Source organism: Harpia harpyja, chromosome 20 (assembly GCF_026419915.1).
Source record: "Harpia harpyja isolate bHarHar1 chromosome 20, bHarHar1 primary haplotype, whole genome shotgun sequence".
Lineage (NCBI taxonomy): Eukaryota > Metazoa > Chordata > Aves > Accipitriformes > Accipitridae > Harpia > Harpia harpyja.
Window position 1 is genome coordinate 5338268 of NC_068959.1, and position 15618 is coordinate 5353885.

Here is a 15618-nt window from a genome sequence, read left to right on the forward strand (position 1 = left end):
TAGGAGACACAGCCCTCAAGTTTATGAATGACCCCAGCTGTTGCCAGCTCTCCCACTGACTACTTACCTGCGTAACTTCTCCCTGTGCTCATGCTGGTTGGTAATAACGTCCACTTGTCTGTGATGGGGTTGTAGTATTCCACCGAAGCCAAATTGCAGGAACCGTCATCTCCTCCCACCACATAGAGGAGACCATTCACCGCACACACACCTCAAAGCAGAGCGCAGATGGTTAGACACGGGCTAACTCATCCCCCACGACACGTCGCCTGCCACATTCTGATTCATTCCCAAGCAGATACCTCGTCTTCCATTTTTATCACTTTCTTATAATACCGATCACTTACATCACTAGCACATTAGTTGCATTAAAAACCACACAGACAACTGCAACCAAACACCACAGAAAGACTTATTGTGGTTACCTGCATTTCTTCTACACATATTCATGTCTGCTACTTGCTTCCAAGTGTTTGTTCCTGGATCGTAGACTTCCACACTCTTCCTTACTAAGGGACCATCGTGCCCCCCAGTAGCATACAGCAGCCCACTGAGAACACCAACACCTGCCAAACAGAGCCCAGCGTTAGCCAAACGTACAGGGGAAAGGGTTGCATGTCCCTGGTTCTTCTACTGGGTACTGCCTTGGCCTCTCCAAGGCATTTCCAAAACATGGGCCACATGTGCCAGCACGTGGTCAACTCTCCACCCGACCACCACATGGCACTACAGCAGGTCTGCACAGCGATGCCTGGCAGATGTCCTACCTTTCAGGGCTGTGCCACTTCTCAGGTAGATCTTAGTCTATGTGAGATCGATAGTCTAGTCCCACGACATTCACCTGCCTTTATTCAATCTCTCTGGACTGACATGTCTCTCTTCCCTTTGCCTCCCAGGCTGCTGCATCCCACCCCACCTTGTTTCCACCTGCCTGACCTCTTCTGCCATGGGGCCCTTTGCTTTTAACCTGATTTCCAATTCCAGGAGCTTTATTTTTGCTTTTCCTGCTACCTTTGTGCCACATGGCTTCATCCTCTGGACACTCTTCTCAACAACTTACAGGCTCCAGTTCTTGAGGCTGCCGCTGGGTTCCTCTCCCCCCACTCCTGCCCCCAAACACGGCAGCAGCACTTCACAAGGTGCTTCCAATGCCACCTTCCCAGCCACTTTCGCAGGCCCCTGGCTCAATCTCTGGAAATAACAGGGATCCGAAGGGTCCTTCTGCCTAATATTAAGTAAATTAATTAAAATGTTCACCAATCCTTGAGAGTTAAAACTTCCAGCAACATATCTTCGTTAATAGGTTCAAAGGCCTCTATTAAAATTAACAAGGTGGGATGGTAGTGAAACGGAAACATAGATCTGAACTGCATCATTTCAACCCCTGGCATTAACCAGCAGGATGGCCCCTGTGCCTTGAAGATGGACTCGTGCTGACGATTGAGGGAAAGGCACAGAGCCAGAAAGGCGTGCACGGGGAGGAGAGGGGCCCCACCGGCACAAAACCAACTGGTTTTCAAGTTGGCCCTCGTGCAAATATCTTTCCACGTGTGGCATAGAGAAAGGAGAGCACAGGAGCAGGGCTGCGATGGTGAGCGAGCCAGCAGGCACCATCCAGGCTCGGCAGGTCCCGTGCCACCGGAACATTTCCTGGTGGTGTGTCACATCCCAAAAATACGATGTGTCACATTACTCCGAGTCTTGCCACGGTCAGCAGGAGCACGGACCACAGCAGCCACCACGCTCCATCTGTGGGATGGCAACACGAGGCGGGGAGGGAAACCATCTGAGCAGTCTTGCTTCTCCGTCACCCAAAAACGGGCCAGCACCTAACCGAGACCGACTGATGAATTAAAGCTCTGGCAGGCACACCACCGTTTGGGGGACAGGTACGCTGCTGCAGGTCTACCACCGTCGACTCTCTCATCTCCAGATTTTCTTAACTCGCTACTGCTGGGTTTCACCACCCGTCTCTCGCTGTACCAGGAGGCGTTGAAATCCCAACGTGACATTGGGATTCATGGTTCATCTCTGGCCAACACTGGGAATTAATCTCTAACTGCCATAAGTATCCACCTTACTGGGCCAAATTCTCAGTCTGGTTGAAGCACTCCAACGCGCACCACGTAGGAAGAGCAGAACACATCCCAGTGTACGTCCTGGCCCCAGAGCTGCACAAGGTGCCTCCCAGTTGACTGGGGAATGGGAACTCACTTAACTGGTGAGGAAAGCCTACTGCATCCGAGCCCAGCAGCCTGGGTTTGCAGCACCTTAGCATTGCACTATATTCCGCTGTCAGCAAAAATTTTATACTTTTAAGAAATAATTTAATTAGTAAACTAATGTAAGCAAGTAGGAGAGCAAAAAGAGTCAGAAACGCTCCAAGGCTTTTCCACCTAAAACTGCCTCCCTGTGCGGCGAGACAGACAGGGCACACACCGACAGGACATCCCTGCCAGGAGGGGAAAGGGAAAACCCCGGCTGGTCCAGCAACCCCAGGCAGCACCCACACATCCACACAGCCCCACTGCCTGGATTGGGGTCACCCCGGGGACTTGGGGACACCCGCCCTCACCTCCGCTAGATGTCAGCACCAGGACGGCAATGGCTTCATTCAAAGCGTGGTTTCATTTATGGAGCTGTACGATATAGATCGTGCCGCAGCATCAGTGGTGAGGGGGGGGGGCACTGGGCAGTGCCCTCCCCGGGGCCTGCCGGAGGGGCATCTGGGTGACAAGCAGAGCTTGAGGAGCTCAGCTTTCAGGTTGGGAAGAAAAAATTGCAAGGCTGTTTGGCAGGGAAGTAAGAGCGTTTCTAATACTGGACTTGCCGCGTGGAGATGTACTTGCAAAGCAGCACTCGGAGCAGAGTGTTTCAAACAAAGCAAATTCACTAAAATCCATCTCACGACAGGCACAAACTGTTTTGCTGTGTTTCAACATGCTGTCAGCAACACGAGATACTCATTCTGTTCTCCTATAAGGTTGCATTGGTTGCATTGCTTAAGCATCAAGCAGATACTAAAAAGCTCTTCAACTGAATTCAAACAGTGTGTGACCATATTTGCCTCACCTGGAGTTACAGAAAAGGTATTAGAGCGAGGAAAGAAAGACGGTGCGCAGAGAGAAGCCTCTCAACTGCCCAGCTCAGGGGGAAATTCCCACCACAGCTTTACCTGCAGGGTCATTTCAGCCCCCATGCAAAGGGCAGCCTCCGGGCTTGGCTACCTCTGTGTAGCTGCCACTTCGGCTGTTGTACAACGAGAACTGCACACTTTGAGATCAGGGAGGACCCACTGTACACACGGAGCAATAGGACCAACACTGACACACTCCCTTTCATCTGAAGATGATTTTAAATGCAATGGATAAGAGCTTTTATCCCTTTCAGAGAGGAACAGCCACAGAGAGCACAAGTGCCTACCTGGCCTAACATCACGTAGTAAGTTAGAAACCATCAAGACTAGAATATAATCCTTTTTTAACATGTCCTTTCCTCTAATCCTCCAGATCACCAACTCTTGCCAGCAAAAGCTACACCAAAAGCTAGCTTAGCAGGGGCAATCTGAGATGAATTCCGTTACCTTGACTTGATATGCACATCACCCAGTGCAGGTGTGCTTTGTGCTGCAAAGCACCCACCGGGTGCTTTCAGAGAAGATCCAAAAGGAAAATCCATCTGACAACCCCCAAGTTATAGGAGAGAAGGAGGTGCAGCTTGGCTTTCCAGTCCCTGGCTGAGCCTGCAGCTGGCGATTTGGAAAGATAACTCTTTGCTTACAAGTGAGATGCATCTGTTAGCGAGGCTACTTAGAAACATTGAACATTATTTCATTAATCCAGAAATTAATTTCAATTTGGCAGGTTTTAACAAAGTCAGGAGAGCTGCTAAGAGCTTCCAAGCAATTACGGTTTTTCCTCTCATGGGAAGGGGGTGAAATAGCAGGTTGTACTTACCAGCCCAGCAATGCCAAAACACACTTTTCCCTCCCTTCCGTGAGCAGAGGAGAACCCAGTGATCATCTGCTCTTAAGAACACATCTCGGAGCCAGTACCTGCACCGCTGCGTCGAGTGCTCATGTCGGCTACGTAGGTCCATTCGTTCGTGGCTGGGTTATACTGCTCGACGGTACTAAGGCACTGACGGGACGCTCCATCGTAACCCCCCACAGCATAGAGCTTACCTGGAAGAGACACACGTTGGCATCAGCATTACGGCTACAACTGATTTATGTCACCATCACACCTGACAGTCCCCGGTGAGGACAGATCCTGGCTGAGGGAGGCCCTGGGAGATGTGCCTAAACCTGCTGGGACATCTGGGGAAAATCCTAGCAAAAGGATCTGAAGTATAGTCGCAGACAGGCAGGGCTGTTTTTAAAGCTGTCAACTAAGACAAGGAAACAACAAAACACAACAGCTTAATTAGAAGCCAAAAGCCCAGAGGTTTTTCCAAATGACTTGTTGGCCCAGGAGAATAGGTAACATCAAACCGTGTTCTGCTGATCGAGCGCTTCCTCCTGTTCAGGTGCCACAAGGCAAGGCGCGCTGTCAAAGGTCGATACTGTACATTAATTACAATATCACACTAGCAATAAATATGCAATAGCCTCTTATGTTGATATAATACCCGCATGGAAACCTAGACCTGATTTTGAAGAACCTGGGCCAAATCAAAACCAACCAATGCTGCTAGTACAGCCTGTTCACTCAAGCCAAGTGATCCCAAAACAGAAGATAACCACGAGAGACCCTCACAGCATGGTATATCTGTCCCTCTCTACCTCAACTCAGGGAAGACTGAATAACATCCACCTAGCGAGACCGGAGAAGCACAATCGGATGTCACGGGACTACCCCATACACGAAACAAGGCTGATGCTCCACCATGTCCTCTGTTCACAGGCCTGACTGATGCTCTCTACTTGTCTCCCTGTATCGTCTACCAGCTTGTTTTGCATTTAGGCAGTAAACTCTCTGGGCAGAGACAGTTTCTTTGCGCTTCTTTACTACAGCACCTAGCACAAAGGCATTCTGGTTCAAGACCAGGCCTCCCAGATGCTACAACAACCAACCATTAAAAAGTTCAACAAATATGCAGGAAAGCTCTAACCCAAGTTTTTGTACAAAACCCATGAAAAAGACCAATTTTCAATCCATAACAGCAGAGCCTGGCCACAAATGAGCTATGCAATTCTTTGCATGCACATGAGACTCCCACCAGCAGTTACCATCTACGGTCTTACGCTTTTGCATCCTCCTGTTTCCTTGATGTTTGCAAGGCTCCAAGAACAGGCCAGCTCTTTTCTTTCTCCCTCAGCTCCACTCATGGCCTCCTCAGGCTGTGATCATTAGGAGAGGTCTGCAAGGATCAGGTTTATGACTGTGCTCCTTCTGCATCTTCCTGTCTCTATAAACATTTCAAACTCTTATTTGTGCTGTTGGTTCAACCCGCCCGGTGTTAGTCAATGAATCAAGGCAAGAGCGCCAGACCAAGCAAGACAAAGTTCCCTGGCTGGCATCAATTATTAGATATTTTCAGTACCCACAGACATCAGATCAATCTTCAGCAGGTTCAGATGAACACTGTGGATTAACTACAGGCTGCAGCTTGCTTCCTACACCAATATGATCAGCTCTTCTTCCCCATCGCGTGCCCTCATTTTTTTTTTATCATGGACTCCAACACGTGCAACACTTATTTTCGCTTTCAAACAAAGCAAAGGAAAAGGATTTCATATGTCTCCAGTAGAAAACCTGTCCATAGAAATGCATCTCTCAGGTACGTACTTAATATTTGTTCTGCATTCAAATCACTTCACCAAATCCCAATGACTGTCAGCAGCCCAGCACTGCACAAGCATGGGCCAATTTGGAAGGATTTGCTTCTTAAACAAACACGCAAATTTAGCACAACCACCGCTATTTATTCTATCTCCCTTCCTCTTCTCACGTAAGCGCATTTCATGTACATAAACACATTTCACATATTTCCCATTCGAGCAGGTCAAACCAAACCACTTCAAAGCACAGTTTATAAGAAGGCTCGTGCCAGTGGCCGCTCCGCACTGTACTAATTGGAAACTGCTACGCCACGCTAAAGACAAGGTCAAATAAAACCTTTCACTTGCTTCAGAATTGATTTTGCTAAAGGAAGACAAGGTTCTTTCTCCTGGATCCAAACCAAGCTGCTCAGTTCCAGCTCACTCGAGTTTGGCGCTGACACATAGGTGCCAACAATTGCCACGATCCCTCCAAGCACCCTCTCCACCCACCTCGCCCCCAGCCGCCCCCAGCACCAGCGTTTGCTATCGTCAGTCCCTGCTCATTTACAAACCAGAGCAAAGCGTGCCGTGCATGCCAGCAAGCCTGATGTCAATAAACACGGGTTTTAGTATTCCTGCCAACCCACCAGTTTGGGGCTGTGGGACTAACTACGCTCCTGTTTCTCTCGCTGAGCAGATTTTTCTGTGATGGGTACTCCATCCACACAGCCTGCTGATAGCAACAGCATACACTGCACAGTATCATTTGCTTTCAGCGACCAGAAGCAGCCCAGGAAAAATGAGGATTCAAAGAAACCTGCACGCACTTAATGGCATTCACAGGAGGCATGGGCTGGGCTGATATGGGTCTGAGGCTCTTGGAAAGCTACACATGATTTTTCACTAAGATAAAAAGGAGAATGGAAAAAGCTGCAGCAATTACGTCATATAAAATAAATCTTTACCAACTAGTCTAGAGAACAGTTCCTGCAGTTCCCTCCTATTGCACTTAACCGTTCAGGCTTCTGTTTGGCACAGTAACGTTTGCTTGATAGAAATGGCTGCTGATTTTCTTACCCTCCACAACTCCAACTCCAACACTGCTTCTTCTTGTGTTCATGGGAGCCACAAAAAACCACTCATTGGTTTTATAGCTATAGGCCTCAACTGATGCCAGACCTAGTTAAAAAGGGGATACACAGGTTTTCTAATTAAAAAAAAAGAGAAGAAAAAAAGATTGGTGTTGCACTTTCATCTGCCTTCCACCTCCTCCCAAGCCCATAATTCCCCCCACACTCCTGCAACCCAATTTTCTAGTCCCTCGCCTTTCAGGCTGGGGCCAGCGTGTCAACGCCACTTCTTCAGCAGCTGGAAAAATTGTTACCCCATTGCCCCTGCCCAGGGACTGCTGCCCCTCCAAAGTGCTGGGGACACCAAGATGGAGCAGAGTCCAGATTCCAAGCCCAAAAGTCCCACGTCCTTTCAAGCATTACAAAATGCCCATGCAAAGGTTTAAAAACTCCCCCAGACCCTCTTGCATTGTACTCATCACCAGCTGAACTCATTAGTTGAGGGCTTAACCAAGTGGCAAAGCTCTACAGCAGAGGCAGAGGTGTGAATTTAAACATGCAGTTATGCCAAGATAAATCCCAGACACACATCCCATAAGATGCCTTGCCGGCATTTTATTCATGCTGCTATGAAAAATTTCACTTAAACAAGGAAAAATCCCTTTTCAGTCCAGAAAAAGCATATTCATACAGAGAATGAGACTGAAAGAACTGTATCACTAAAGAAAAAAAAAACTAGGGTGAGATTCTCTGCAATCATTGATGGGTCAGAACATGCACGCGGTTAGTTAGTTACAACACGCAGCAAACCCAATCTCTGGCTCCTTCTCTACAAAATCATAGAGGAAAGGGTGCAGGAACCTCACTAAAGCTCTGCAGTCTTTGCAGGGGTCTCTGAAAACAGTTTTTCAGGTCAGGCACTGCCTCGTTTTTGCTCAGTCACCTACCAGTGCTGCCATCAAAGCCGCCCACTGCGTACAGGAGATCATTGAGCACAGCTGCGCCTAAAGTGCTTCGTCTTTCCTGCATGCTGGCTATGGATGTCCACTGGTCCTTCACGCCATCGTACACATCAACCGTCCGTACCCTTAAAGATCCGTTAAAGCCCCCGACGGCATAAACATTGCCAGCCATAAATACCACACCTGATAAAAGAGGAGAGAGATTTTACGGAGGTTTTACAAACAGTTTGGGAAGCGAGTATCATCAGACGTCTGTCAGGGTGCGTAAGACAGCAGGGAAGAGGAGAACGTGGGCAAGTCTGTGGCATTTTCTGCAGGTTAAGAGCATTGGAGCCAAGTATGATAACACATACGTGTCGTATGGAAGGTGAAATGCACATAAATACACGGCAACATAAGGCACAGATGGATTTCCCACCTGAATGAGTAATTTTCTGAGCCAGAGAGAACACCAAATGGTGATCCACATTCACAACCCTGTCAGATGTCTTCAGAGGAACTCTCCCAACTTACAGATCTGCTCTCCATCACCCACTCCTCAGCACTCAGAGGGACTGACTCAGCTCCCTTTGATTTTCACTAGGAAACCAGCAAGGAAAACTGGATGCCTGTGGGCTGTCAGGCCAGCGGGATGAGAGGAGGAGGGGAAATACTGACGGAGGAGCAGCCGGGAGAGAGAGATGAGGAAGGGGAGACAGTGGCTATGGAAGGCAGACAGGAGCAAGCACTCTAGAGAGCAGGGCATCCACCTGAACGAGAAGGATATGTGACTGTAGGGAAAGAAGAGGAAGGAATAGCAAAAAGAAAGAGCTGCTTGAGGCCTGGGGCACAGAGGAAGGTTGAAGGGGTGACTGAGGACATCCATCCAGCGCTGAAGAGCTGCACTAGGAAAAAAAAGAAGGTTGCAGGAAAAGTTCCCGTTACCTGCTCTGCATCGCCGGGAGGGAAGCTCAGCAACCTGATCCCACCGCTCCTCCTCAAAATCATAGCACTCCACACTGCGAATGGCTTTGGGTGCTTGCCCACCCACCACGATCATCACCTGGAGAGGGAAGATGAGAGCTAGAAAACCTCAGACACCAGCCCGGGCAGCTGCTCTCTGCAAAGAAACCATCACCACAACCTGGTCGAGAGTAGCTGCCAAAAACATGCTGCAGGCTCACTAGAAGCCTCTGCAGCGACACTTATTTCGGTCAATTCTATTCCAAGGGGCAAAAAATCATCTCCAATTTAATGCACGCTAACTATGGCAGCCCCATTAACCCTTCCTCACCGTTTCTGAGGTGAGCAACCTGCCCTATTTCCCCAGGAAACACAAAACCGCTCGGCACCACGGCACACGCAAGACTCGCTGCAGAAGTATTTTTAAGTGAGGAAGATCCCAGCGTAATTTCCAAAGCCAGCCCACTGTTTAGTCATTATCTCCATGGTGGTGCTAAAAATAATCGATGCCACTTAGCAAATAAAACCTGACAGCTGTATTGCCACCTGCAGGGAAGATGATACTCAGGGAAATCACCAGGACTATTAAGACCTGGGGTGCTGGGCTGCCGAAGGAAGTGATTTGTCAGCTTCATTAAGGCTTTTGGCTGCAACATGTATTGATGCAAATCCAGTAATTAAACCCTAAATTCCTTACAGATAGGGAAGATCTATGTGAAGGTGAGCAAGGGCAATCTCAGGAGTGCGAGAACTGCTCTGCCAGGTCACGCTAAAGCTCCGTCCAGCCCCAGACTCCATTCCCAGCAACGGCAAGCAGTCGACACTGGTGGAAAAGCGAGAAGACCTGGATGGCGTGCAGTGCGGTCCTTCCCATATCTGCCCTGTCTGCCAACAGAAGACAAACTCCCCACGAACTCGCTGACTTGTGGTCCCAGGACCCTGCAGCTCAGCACTCAAGGGCTGCCCATCGGTGCTGAGCCCCAGCTGGGCGCTGCAAACCAACGCGTGCACAGGCAGCGTCCAAACCACCTGCACCTAACAAACAGCTCGACCCGCACTTTGTTCTGAACACGTTTCCTTCAACCCTCCAGTTATCACGAGGGAGGATTTGCTCCCCTTATCACAACAAATCAGCAGGAGCAAACACTGCCCAAGACAATCTGATTTTTTACAAGGCCGAGGAGCTAGAAGCAAGATAACTGGGTTTCAAATATAGTCAAAGAGTAGATGGGAAACTGGCTTTAGCCTCTGCAAGGCGGCTGTGAGTAGCTGAGGGGATAAGATCGTCACTCGAGGTCACTCGGGTAATGAGCTCAACTCCCACTCCCGGTTGCTTTAAAAGCACAGAGCTAGACAGCAATTTAAAGAATTTGAGGAGTAGGAAAATAGTGGACTGTTTGATCTACAAAGATGAGAATGTGACATTAGAAAGCAAACTGAGTCTAAATTAGCAGCCTGACTACTAGTTGTGTAACAGTCTTCCATGGAAAGCTGCAGAGCTTCACACGATTACAGAATTAAGAGATTTCACAGCAGACGGTAATCCCTCATCAGCAGGACCGACAGACCAGATGAAAGTTTCTCAGTAACAGGATTGCTGGAAGATCATCACCTTCTCCCCTTTCTTCACAGTTAAAAAGAAAGGAGGAGAGAGCTGCAGAACATTTGGGTTTGTACTCATAGGTCATGCTATAGAAGATGTTGAGAACCTCTGAACTCGCTGGTTCACTGTTCGTTTTATCCTTAATTACTTTAGTCCTTGAACAAGGGTCACATCAGCCCGTCCTGATACCCCCAAAGCTACGTTCTACCAACCTCATCTCAGCACCGGCAGGCAGAAAGGACACGACACACTCTGCAGAACCACAATTTCTCGATGGACAGTCCAATATCTAAACATCTGAATAGTCCCTCATAGCACAGATCTCATACACCACCCCACAAACCAAGCTCCCTATGATTTGTGCTTAGAAAAATAATACACTGTGGTTTTGATGTCTTACAATCTCCGAAAGGCTTATTAGTAACTTCAGTGACAGTCTGTTGCGAGACATCGTGCCAAACTGCATTTATCTCCAGGGCAGAGGGAAAATAGTTTCTGTTGTCATTTTTTTCTTCACTAATAAAGTGGTGGCCAGAGCATCACACGCCTGCAGGATAAACCTGGGGAGTAACAAGGATTATTTATTCAGTAGCTGCTTTGAGTCTATTGAAATTTGCTTCAGACTTCCTGCCCACCGGTCTGTGTGCCGTTGTTCCCTGCTTTCCTGGCTTCCGATTATGGATACGGGAAAAGGAAAGACACCTACTGCGACCTTCCTCAGCAGGGCTCCACGACACTGCTAGAAGCCAGCAGAAACCTCCGCCAACCCTCCGAGCACCACAGGCAGCTGCCTGCAGCCGCTCCACGGCTCGGCGATTCTCAAACCGCAGCTCCAGGAGCAACAGCCGCTCACAAAACCACTTGTGGCTGACAAAATGGTTCCGAGAGCAGACCCTCACCCCTGGGAGCAGAGATATTGCTTCTCCTAAGTTTATCCAACTTAATTATGTATCCTTGGTGGGCACAGGCAATACCAGAAGAGGGAGTAAAAGACTTCAAAGGACAATCACGGAGTTAGTGAGAAGTAACGAGGCAAGTACGCAAACTCCTTTCAAAGACAGAAAATGCCACCAGTCATACGGTGTGAGGTGACACGAAGCGACAAACTCGGCTTACCTTCGGCAGGCTAACTGGAGTCCTCGGCTTTGTTCTGGGATTCTTTATCAGTTGCCTTTGATCCAGAGGAAGTAAATGATATTTCATGGCCTCGATAAGGAAGTCTTTACAGGTGTTGTTATTCTTGATTAAAGCTTCTTCTTCAACTGTCTGAGAACATGCACACACATGAAAGATCATTTAAACTGAAGTATTTGGTGGCACAGGTCACAAAGAGTTTTGTAGAAAGAACACAAAACCTGGAATTTCTCTTCCAAAGTACCAACGTAAAAAAAAAAAAAAAAATGCAGAAGACAAACACAGACTTCCAGCTCTTCCCAAAGAAACACACGCAGTAACATTCAAGCTTCTCAGTTTTTTCCCATATCACTCATGAGTAGCAGTGCTCCCTTGATTTTACCACCCTCTGCCAGACACTTAACTCAGCAGAGGAGAATTCTCCAGGAGTCTGGGTATAAAATAAGTAATTTCTTTTATTTGAGTCAGAAAATTTAAGGAGAGGCAATATCTTTTACTTGATCAGAAGATATAGTTGAGAGAAAAAAAATACATGATGGGTTCATCTTGTGAATACCAATTTTATTTCAATTCTGTTGATTTTTTTAGACACATGATAAAAGCATAGGACTCAAAGAGCCCATATGCCAACCCCTTCTTCGGGGATCCTCAGCTCATTATCAAGGCCCAGATCCCAGGAATTAACTCATCAAGAACAACCTCTAAGTCAGACCAAGTCAGAGAGCATCTCACCTGCCAGTCACAGAGCTCCATCTCTATGCGCAGAACACACCTTAAGCCAAAATTATCACACGTGACGTGTTTGTACCAAGCTAAATTTACCTGTGCATTAGAGAAAAAAACTGCACAAGCCTGTACCACCACCACCCGGGTATTTTCAAGGTGAAAAATCCCAAGATACTAACTTCTAAATGCTTCTGCCAAGAGGGGCAGGAGGTCTGCTCTCGGCCCTGACTGGCAGAACACGGGTCACATTTACAAGAAGGTTTCTGCGCACACACATTGATTTCAGAGTCCACCCAGTTTTTCCTTTTATTCCTCTGTTTACAGGCTCAGTGACATGCCAAATTACCCATCTCAGACACAAACAGCCAAGCCATTGTGTAAGGAGCTACCAGCAGCTTACGTGCAAGTATTAATTACTTATTTGCAGACTAACCTGTACAAGGTAATCTCTGGGCAGAAGGGGTAGGCGAACGTGCTCCATCAGTTTAGCCATGTGCTCTAAGCGAGATTCCTTCTCATAATTTATCCAAGAAATAACCGCTTCAAAGACCTACACAGATAAAGTACAATTAAACTGAGAAGAGGGAACTGGTTTGCACAGTTAGCTACCCAAAATCAGAAGTCTTGTGACTTTACAATATCGAAGGAAGGAGGTGCAAGATCTCTATCAAACAGATGAAAAAGTCGTGACTGTGCACAAAGCCCAAGCACCACGGTAGCAAAGAGGTGAACTGACCATGCATATTAATAAGCAACTTCACATCTAGATGTGCTGTATCACTCTCAAAGCTTAAGCATGTGTCCAGGACAATCATACACCTCTTGGACATTAGTACTGGAAGGCAGCCAGGAAACTTAATTAGCCTGCTGACATTTGCACTGGACTTTATTCAAGAAATCAGCCACAACGATTACTCCTGATAACAGAGATCTCCCCTCCCAAAGGAGTCTGGCCACACAGTAAATCACTATGCTCACCATCATATTTAATCACCGCACCAGTTCCACCCCTCAAAAGAAAAAAAAACCAAGAAGTCTTCAGGACAAGTTCACCACACACGCAGGAAAACCCCTGCCTGCAGCCAGGGAGCCTCTGCACTGCATGCATTTCACTGCTAAAAATACTCGGATACTCCAGCTGGGAAACAAGGGCACGCTGGACTTCTAGTCTGAACCAAAACCTAGTTTTCCTCCCAGATCCAACCGGTTCAGATAAGCATCCAAACTTTGACTCCATGTCGAATTGCTCACAAACAACCCCATGCAGCAGGAGCCACGCAGAGCCCTGCACGACGAACGGACGCGGGCAGAAGCGTCCTACGTGGGCTCCTGCACGAATATGCATGTGCTCATGTAACTGTGAGCCTCACTCCTCCCAAAAGAAAGGCCTAAAAATGTAGCCAGGAGTGGGAAAGTCTTCCTGAAATACCCAGCAAGGCAAGGAGAGGGGCCGGTGCAGTCTCAGATGCTGCACGGCAGGATCTGGATCATTGCAGTGGAGTTTCCCCACAGAGTCAGAATTAAATTCCGACCCTTAACTCACATCTACAGGCAAAACTCCCCAAGTGCTCTCGCTACCCAGTTACTCGGGGGGGGGGGGGGGGGGCTGAGCACAGCCCTCTCCCCCACAGATCCCGGCCATCCCGTGCTTCCCCCGAAAAGCATCGCTGGGTCTTCGCCCCAGCACACTCAGCAAGTGCCCTTGGTTTAAATTTCCCTCCGGGGTCACCAAATGGCCAGGCCAATTTGCACGGATATTTTTCTTTCTTTCTTGCCATCCCTCCCATCACTTCCCAGGAAACCATTTTGTTTGGTCCAAGGTCACTAATTTGACAAAATCAACCAGAACCAAGGGCACCATCTCTCGGTCCCCAATTGTCGCTGGCAAATGTATTTGCGTCCTCCCACAAAGGAGGGGCAGAGCAGAAAGGGGTTTCTTCCTCTTAGGCTAAACTATATACTTCAAAAAAACAGTAAAGCATCAGCCTCATTTCCTATGCCAACAAATGCTCCTGCTGAACCGTTTGGAATTCAGGACACTGCGATGAGGATTTAAGCAACACAACAGGGGGCTGTGTAATCAAACCCCAGCGAACACGGAGGAAAATAAGTACTGCAGAACCTTTAACTATTTTAAAATGAAAATAAATAAACAAACAATTTCACTTTGGCTACAAGGCATTTAAAGTAGAAACTAGGTTGTTACGAGATTTTTAATTGCAAATGAGCATGGAAGGAGCATAAAGCAAATGTTTAGCCAACAAACTTGCTTTTCATTAACCTCTTCTACACAAATGCTGAGCTACAGAACAGGTCACAGGACCGGGACATACCCAGCTACAGACCAAGATGCCAGCGAACAAGCCTTAAAGGAAGGTAAAGCAAATGTGCACAAGTAATAAACCGCTTCCTCGGTGCTGGAGACTGCTCCCGAGTTAGGCGTACACTGATGCTACCCTGCTGTGCCTGCTCTAAAAATAACAGAATTTTTTAAAAAAAATCAGATTCTGGCACCTTCCATTGGCTCTGATTCCTAATTTTATGAGAAGGGGGAAAAAATCTTAATCCAAGACAGCAATATCTCTATTTAAAGGCCACATCTGTTTCCACTACTGCCATACCCTCCCTCCGCACGCTGTGCCCGCTGCAGACCCCGAGCAGCTGCTGCCGCTCCCCCAGGAGACGGGTTTTTCCAGCCATGCACGACCCGCCGACGGGGCGTGATGAAACGAAGCAGTTACCCACACAGCTTTATTTAGAGCAGAGGCATGGGCTGAGTTAGCGGCTGACACCTGCCTGGCTGTAGGAGCAGCCCCGAGCTTGGGAAAAACAGATTTCCCACTCTGTGGAGCAGAAGGCTAAAAGCCTGGAATATCCCCTTTCTGCACACTACCTAAGCAAAGAGCAAGCCCAGATGTTTTCCCAGTCTCTTCAGCCAAAAAATCCAGTTGTCAGATGCTCCCAGGACTGAGGACCAAACTGTGCATCAGCTTCTACTGCACATTAGCAGCATGAGGCGATGAGTCGATTACTGGACTCTGTGTAAAATCCCCAATCCAAAAATCCCAACCCTTTTAAAAATTTCTTTTGTCACTGTTCTGAGTTGGCAGGAGCCCCTTCTCAAGGGCTGGAAGCCCCTCCTTTTCACACATCATTAGCAAATATGAATAAACATATTTTTTTTTATAGTTTTTCCTTGCTTGCATGCATCATTGCAATTAAAGAGCCAATTAGGTCAGGTACAGAAAGCATTGATAAAACTGTTTTCAAAGTACTCGGCTATAGCAAAAAGAGCAGGCAGGGACCAAAATAAACCTTTGCCCTAGGCTGAAAGGGCCTGTGCAACTGCAGAGGCTGGCAACAGCAAGGGGCAGATGGAGAGAAAAGAGGATAATCTTTGAATAACAGGGAAACATT

The 15618-nt window shown here is 47.8% G+C and overlaps 1 protein-coding gene across 6 annotated transcripts in view; it reads right to left on the bottom strand.

The window, feature by feature from the left end:
* KLHL3 (kelch like family member 3) overlaps window positions 1-15618 on the bottom strand; it is a 55546-nt gene that overhangs the window by 4881 nt on the left and 35047 nt on the right. For all 6 annotated transcript variants that reach the window (XM_052816156.1, XM_052816158.1, XM_052816155.1 and 3 more), the window contains 8 exons: window positions 12635-12751; window positions 11458-11607; window positions 8721-8838; window positions 7782-7979; window positions 6842-6943; window positions 4055-4183; window positions 426-566; window positions 68-211 (listed from right to left, as the gene is read on the bottom strand). In XM_052816156.1, coding sequence (XP_052672116.1) covers window positions 68-211; window positions 426-566; window positions 4055-4183; window positions 6842-6943; window positions 7782-7979; window positions 8721-8838; window positions 11458-11607; window positions 12635-12751 — 1099 coding nt within the window. The remainder of the gene's footprint in view (window positions 1-67; window positions 212-425; window positions 567-4054; window positions 4184-6841; window positions 6944-7781; window positions 7980-8720; window positions 8839-11457; window positions 11608-12634; window positions 12752-15618) is intronic.